Below are 7,423 nucleotides of genomic sequence, written 5' to 3'. Positions count from 1 at the left end.
CTAACAACTAGTTTAACTACTAATTAGTGCATTTGCCGAACATAACCACCGTCAAATTGTCTTAGATGCCTAATGGTTCCTTGCTTGAACCTCTAGATTTGAAATGCTTTCTTTAGCTTTAAATTTGGGTTTTGAAATGAGAAAATGCTTATTGTTGTGGAAGGTAAAGAATAAATGCTTTGGATGAATAACCACAATACACACACACACACACATATATATATATATGTATATATATATGTGTGTATATATGTGTGTGTATATATATATAATCCTCCTAACCCTTTGATTTTAACAAGTGATTCAATTGGTATAGTTTCCTAATTATTTGCTTTTCACCTGTTTATAATTAACATAACATGGCCATTGGGGATGTTACCCAAGGGGACCAACATGGTATGTGATCTCTCTATCTCTCAAACATATTTTTTTTGGATTTTTTTTCCTGATTAGCGAGTTTATGGGTCAGTAAAACTGTTTTTTTTAAATATATAATATTTATATACGACAAATACTCACACATACACTTTTTATTCTTGGTAAGATTTGAACTGTTGACGTCATGAAACGGGGTTGAGCATTATGGGTAATTAGTAATTACTAATTACTTGGGTATCACTCGGCCAATAACTCGAAGAGTATATATATATAAATGTTTCAGGGGTTTTGAGATCAACATCTGAGGCACCACCTGCTCACTACATTCTCAACATTCAACAATTTTCTTCGTTGACAAAACACGACGTTGGAAGATACGAATCAAGCGAATTTGAAGCTGGAGGCTACAAATGGTACTTCTTTTGTCAAACATATATCTATGTAAAGTGTTGTTGTTTGCCTCTTAATGATACTATTAAGAGGAAGCATCTCGTGGGGCCAAAAAAATACCTCCGTCAGAGTTTCTTAACTAATCATTATGTATCAAATCATTCAATGTTTCTCATATAACCCCTTAATTACTACGATCTGATCTTAACACGGAAGCTAAAAACTTATTGCCTCTTACCCGGTAAAAGTCGCCTACTCGATCTAAGATGGTGATCTTTACAAACAACTTACTTTGTCATTGTGCTACATGATTGAGAATTTTACCCAACAAGTGAACGTGACGATTCTTAAACCTTCGTGTCCTGTTTTTTGATGACGGATAATCTTACTTGATATAACAAGTGAAGATGATTCTTACTCGATCAACACTTATCCAATTTGTATCCTTAAATAACCCTAATTGTAACCAGGGTTTTAAGCTTAATTGACCTGCGTGGCTAACGTCTGTAACCTGTAGGAAGTTGGTGGTTCACCCAAATGGCAACAAGAGTAAGAAAGTTGGAGAATTCTTGTCAGTATACTTGGCCATGGCAGAGCCAACTTCACTGCCACCAGGTTGGGAGGTGTATGCCACTTTCAGGATCTTTCTACTTGATCAAAACAATGATAACTACTTGAAACTTGAAGGTAATTAATTTTTATTAATAAGCAATTTTATTCCTATTTTTAACAACAAAAACCTAAATGATTTATGGGGGAAGGTGCAAATAAGAAAAACAAAGAAGTTAATAATATTGAAGCAACAAAAGATTCATATATGAATCATTGGTGAACCATGCTTGCTTATCTATATTTTAACAATTATTCACATGTGAAGATGTATCGATAAATCCACGTTTCCTTTTACCAATGAATATTCACATATGAATCATTAATTTATTTCCACGTTCTTAACCTTTTTTTCTCTTTTCTTATTTGAACCTCCTAGATGCTTTATAATATAGTATGGATATTCATTTCCACGTAACTTACAATCAAATCCCACGTTCAAACACCCAGATGCAATGAGCAAAGGAAGACGGTTTCATCGATTGAGAACTGAATGGGGGTTTGATCGGTTCATCGATCTTAAAGAATTTAGCGACTCTAGCAACGGTTATCTTCTTGAAGACGATTGTGTGTTCGGCGCAGAAGTGTTCGTCTGTAAAGAGAGAAGTAAAGGGAAAACGGAGTGTTTGTCGATGGTAAAGGACGCAGTTGCTTTCAAAAATACTTGGAAAATCAGCAGCTACACGAAAATTATGAATACAGACTCTGAAAGTTCCAACATATTCATTGTGGGGGGTGATCACAAATGGTAAACAATACCTTTTTCTCTTAAAGTGCATGTGTTTCTTCAAGTAAAAACTACAATAAAATCGGATTTATAATACTTAAGTTTAATGTGAAAACGTTATAATAAATTTATATGACATTTTTTGGGTATTTTAACAAGTTTTTCTCCGGCAACTTTGAAATAAATGTTTTATTACACTATTTGAAAAATGTCTTATATAGAATTAGAAGGGTACCTGCGCAATGTAGCGAGATACATCTTGATACTAATATTTCCTTTTATTTATTTTTTCTCAATCGATATTATAATATGGTCTTATGTGAATTTGAAAAAACGATAATGTTTTTATTTTTGAATACAATATAAATTTGAAGAAATCATAAAATTTTGACAAAAATATATCGATATTGGTATTAAATTAATTATTTAAAATTTCTTATTTTTTTGTGTAATTTTTTCATTCAATTTTTTTATTATAATTTAATTTAAGTTCAATAACGAAGTAATTCATCTTTGGTTTAGTAATATAGTTTTTAATAAAAATAATAGCTAATTATTTTGTTAGAACTTAATAATTATCCTAATTATATTTTAGATTTTTTATATTTTAAATGAGATGTTTATTCTCTATTTAATTATGTTTATCTACAGTTAGTTACACAAATTTAAACATGAAGCTTTAATAAGTTGTATTTATGTACAATTTACTTATACTCTTGAATTTTAAGTAATATGCATCAATAAGCAGTACTTCATGTATAAAAAATGGTTTCTAAAAGTTTTTGTCAATACTTTATAATATAGTATAGATTAAATAACTGTATTCATAAGTCATTTCTTAAATGCGTCTTATAAAATAAGAGGTCATTTTATACCCAAACTGTCATATAAACTTTTCATAATACTTCTACTATGACCAATGTTGTTTTTTTATACTATAAATTCATCGGGGACAGTTTAAACTTTTGCTATAGCGTATAAATCTTGATTTTATTGTACTGACATCAAACTTTTAATTGTGAAAAAAAAATACAAATGTTGAATTTGTGCAGGAAGATAAAGCTATATCCTAATGGAAAAAAAAATATTGGCAACTACATAACGCTGAATTTGGCTTTGGCTGATCCTGCAAGTCTCCCATCTGGAACCAAGATACTTGTAGAGTTTACACTTCGTATGTTAGATCAGCTGGATACAAGGCATTACTATGGCAAAGGTTAATGTTTTCCTCATTTGCAGTTGGATCCCATGCTATCAATATTACAACAAAATCACGTTTATGAAATGCTAAAACGTTTAAATGTCTTCGTAGACTACTTTACAGGACATAAGTTGTAGGATGAAACAATAATTAGCGTCTTATCTAAAAGTGTTATATTAAGTTCATAAGACGATTTTAAATTGATTGTCTTAACTTGAAGCATTTTGTAAATAAAGTGTTGTATTAGCTATTTTATCTGACACTTTTGAGAAATATTCTATGAGCACGTCTTTTTTAAGACATTTTTTCAGATTGTGTCATATAAAGAAGTTATTAGAATGCTTGCTTTATTCCAAAATGTACTAAAAAACTTGTTTTATGATGCACAAAAGTGTCATATAAACGTATTGCAACACGTTTAAGTATGGTAGTTTATTATTTGATATTATAAACTTAAGTCATATAAAACAGTCTATTAGAACATTTAGATAATTTTAACGCCCTATAAACCCAATTTTAGTGTGATGCAGTATGAACTTTTAATTTTGGTCATTAATCGTTTATATAACAAGCTCGATGTTGGTCATAATTTGCAGCTAGTTATTGGTTCAGTGCTTCAAAACCGGAATGGGGTTGGAACAGGTTCATTACACATGGTACCTTCTTTCAGACTAATAGAGGGTTGTTGTATAGAGATGTTTGTTCTATAGAGGCAGAGGTTGCCATCCATGGAGAGACGACCGTCTACGGATAACTTCGGTTGTGTAAACATTTGGCGTGTATATATTTATCCAATGTGAGAATAAGGAGACGTAGATACGTTTCCTCAAATGGAATTAAGTTACATTTACGTTCAAAAGTAAATTGTAGTTCAAGCAAATCATTCTCAATGGTTATATGAGCTTAAGAATGCTGGTTTTAAGAATGAGTTATGGTATTTCTTTGATCATTATTGCATGACCAACATACAATGAACACCTAAGATGTTTCACTTATTTAACATGATTCTATGGTCAGTTCGTGCCCCGTAGATGCAAAAGGCGTCCTTGAGGGTAATCTCGTACTTCCTACACGGATGGAGATCACATTTTGTTCAAAGGGTTAAAGAGAGAGAGAGAGAGAGAGAGAGAGAGAGAGTGCTCACATTAGTTGTCTGCTATTAGGAAGGGCAATAAAGATCGGAGAAGAGCAATCAAAATATTCACAAAGGCCAACTTGATCCTCTTCGTTGGGGATCCCTAATAAGGGAACCCTAGAAGTTCCCCTCGAGTCTAACTAAAGTCCATGTACGTAAAGATGAATCTAGAAAATTCCTGAGTGTGGAGGACATAATAATTAACATATTATGAATTAAAATAATTATTAATCAAAATAGAAAGTATTGTTTCGTTAAAAGTGACATCAAACGTTCCTGTCAACATATTACAAGTGGTTCTTTTCCTTCTTTTCTGCTGCTCTTACCAAGAAATTAGAGAGAGACAAATGGATTCGAACTTGGACCAATAACATCACTTGCAATGACATAACAAGTAGGTTGCAACCACTTTTTGTAAACTTAAGGAGCACATATCAATTTAAAGTGAATGCATCTTTAAGACCCCTCCCCTCCAAAAAAATTCATATGCATCAACACCATAAAGAGGGTGTGCATGCACCCTCTCCGATCTTAAATCTGTCTCTACATGTGTGATTCGTACCAGATTTGACCCACTGCCAATCCTACCTCCTTTACGTTCTAGACATTCTTACATCCCATATTAGTCTAGATATGGTCACAGTGGCATGTTGGTCCTCTTCCCCGTTACTTGTAGAAATAGGGAGCCACTGATTCACGTACAAGATACTGTCATTATCTCATGCACAATTAGACATCAAACCCGTAATCATAAAGACCCAATTAATTGCAAGAGTGGAGATCTAACAACTGAAGAAGCTAGACACTTTTTCATATATACATATATAGACTTGGAATCATGCAGGAACTTTAATCTTTCATGAGAACCCCTAAAAGAATTTGGATGATATTTTTTTGTTTGATTAGATGGTTCACAAAAATGCAGCCACATGGATGTAATTAAATGGAACCTAAATATTATGGATGCATGTAACACTCGAAAAACTTTAAGCTTTATACTTGTTATACCTTAAAAATGGCTAAGTCTCAGTATTTTGGAATTTGGTTAAGTTGGTATGAAGCTAATGATAAAAAATGGCCCAAATAACACTTTTGTCATCCCCGTGCGGGAAAGACCGGACGAGTCGAGAAAAAGGGGTACCCTAGCGAACTCCGGGCGAATATGAAGCGCATGGATACAAGTTAGGCCTTGGAATGAAAGACAATTCTGGATTTTAGAATTGAAAGAGATATTGAGAGAGATCAAGAATTCTCACTATTTCTTAGATTCCTGGACCCAATTCAATTCAGTGGGATATTTCATTCACATTTTTTTCCACCAAGAACGTTTTATAAAACTTTTTGACTCCCGGTGTCGGTTAAGAAGGATTCCAGTCTAGTTCGACAGCAGCAGCCGGGTAGGGAAGTCCTGGACTTGGGCGACTTGCGCCACAGGTCGCGGCGTAGAGGTCCCATTCGGCCACCTACCGAATAAAACTCGAACTTTGGTCCTTGTCTTGATTTCTTACTCCACGTACTTCTTTTCCCTTCCATTTACTTCGATATCTCTCATCTAGGACATTGATTTTCAAGTCTTAAACACTCTAACGAGTCTTTATTTCTTCTAAGGTTGTAAGAGTCGGGATTAAAGCTTTTTCACCATTGTCATCTTCCCCATTAACGTTTAAACCTACCTCTTGGCTTCTTCATTTAAAATTGACTTGAAGGCTTACTAGTGCATTTATTGTCCATCTCTTGGTGTTTACAAGCTTCTAAACATCAAGATATCAAGTTTGGCTTCAAGATCCAAGTTCATCATCTTCAATTTTGGGTTTTTACCAATTTTCTAGGTTTTCTTCAAAAACCTGGCAAGTGAGTTTTAAATGCTTTGTAAAACTAGATACATGCATAAATGTGTTCTTTGATTCTACTATAAGCTTTGACTTCAAGTATTACACAATTATATGGTGATTTGATCTCATGTTCATATTTGATGAGGTTTTATGCATTTTTGGGCAAGTCGGTATATTTATGTCATGATATTGAACATCTATGTGCTAAATGTCTATTGGTATGGATTTTTATGGATTTGGTTCATCAGATTGGTAAATTATGAAAACTCATATTTGTTGGGATTTTGACCCAAAGTTCAGTTATTGTCTATAAATACTAATTTTATGAGTTGGATGAACCTATGAAGTTATTTGACAACTTATATGACATAATTTATGGAAGATTTTATAAACATGGATTAATTGGACATTTCATTGAGTCTTATGTTTGGATGAGACTTTCCAAGTAGTCACGGAGGGTTGAGATGTTATCTTACGGGTAGATACTAAGATCTCTGCCACTTAGGGTGTTACCTTCGGGGTAGACACCAAGTGTGTCGAGCCTTGAGGTGAATTTTCGCAAGAACAATCACTAAAAAAAACTGGATCTTGAGGTGCAACTTGTTAAGTAGTCATTAGGACACTTGAACTATAAGTCTTGAAGTATTATACGACAACGTTGTTTGAGTGGCATACTTTTGTGTTCCTGTCACTCACAATGAATACAGGTCTTCCCTGTTGATTCCACATGAATATTATAATTGGCTTACAAATGATTTCTAACTAATATTGCCGCAATTATTCACTTTATGTTCATGCTCACTAGACTCATTGGCCTAACACTTGTTTGGTGTCGGCATGTATCTCAGGTTCTAGCAGCATGGTTTCCAAGAAGACTTGACCGGGCTTTTAGAATGAGAGCTTGGGAAATATTTTTGAGGCACCATTCTTTTGAAGTGAATATTTGGTGGTTTAGGTGACACCTGATTGTAATCTTGTTTCTTTAAGAAATTAGGTTAGGAGGTTGTTATCCTCGTAACATTTTTTTATGAATTATAAATTAACAAGTGTATCTAAGTTTCCCTGTTTAGGAAGGCTCGTATTTTGATATTTAAATTCCATATTTCCGGTTTATTTGGAAATTTTTGTTGTCCCATTTTTGGGGTGTTACA

The 7,423-nt window shown here is 33.5% G+C and overlaps 1 protein-coding gene across 1 annotated transcript; it reads left to right on the top strand.

Moving 5' to 3' along the window:
• The first annotated feature begins 288 nt into the window (after window positions 1–288).
• On the top strand, window positions 289–4,069 carry LOC112521630. Its single transcript, XM_025130600.1, has 6 exons — window positions 289–396; window positions 662–791; window positions 1,286–1,455; window positions 1,828–2,125; window positions 3,157–3,320; window positions 3,902–4,069. The coding sequence occupies exons 1-6, from the start codon at window positions 360–362 to the stop codon at window positions 4,057–4,059; spliced, it is 957 nt and encodes a 318-aa protein (XP_024986368.1). The 5' UTR covers window positions 289–359; the 3' UTR covers window positions 4,060–4,069.
• Window positions 4,070–7,423: the final 3,354 nt, after the last annotated feature.

The sequence above is a fragment of the Cynara cardunculus genome (genome assembly GCF_001531365.2).
Source record: "Cynara cardunculus var. scolymus isolate 2C chromosome LG 11, CcrdV1, whole genome shotgun sequence".
NCBI classification, from domain to species: domain Eukaryota; kingdom Viridiplantae; phylum Streptophyta; class Magnoliopsida; order Asterales; family Asteraceae; genus Cynara; species Cynara cardunculus.
The sequence above is the reverse complement of the archived record's forward strand: the minus strand, read 5'-3'. Positions and strand labels throughout refer to the sequence as shown.

Excerpts from the sequence above, each read along its gene's own strand:
- LOC112521630 (XM_025130600.1), top strand. The coding sequence starts at position 360 with ATGGCCATTGGGGATGTTACCCAAGGGGACCAACATG. Across the intron at positions 2,126-3,156 it reads GTGGGGGGTGATCACAAATG|GAAGATAAAGCTATATCCTA; the intron begins GTAAACAATACC and ends GAATTTGTGCAG. Across the intron at positions 3,321-3,901 it reads AAGGCATTACTATGGCAAAG|CTAGTTATTGGTTCAGTGCT; the intron begins GTTAATGTTTTC and ends CATAATTTGCAG.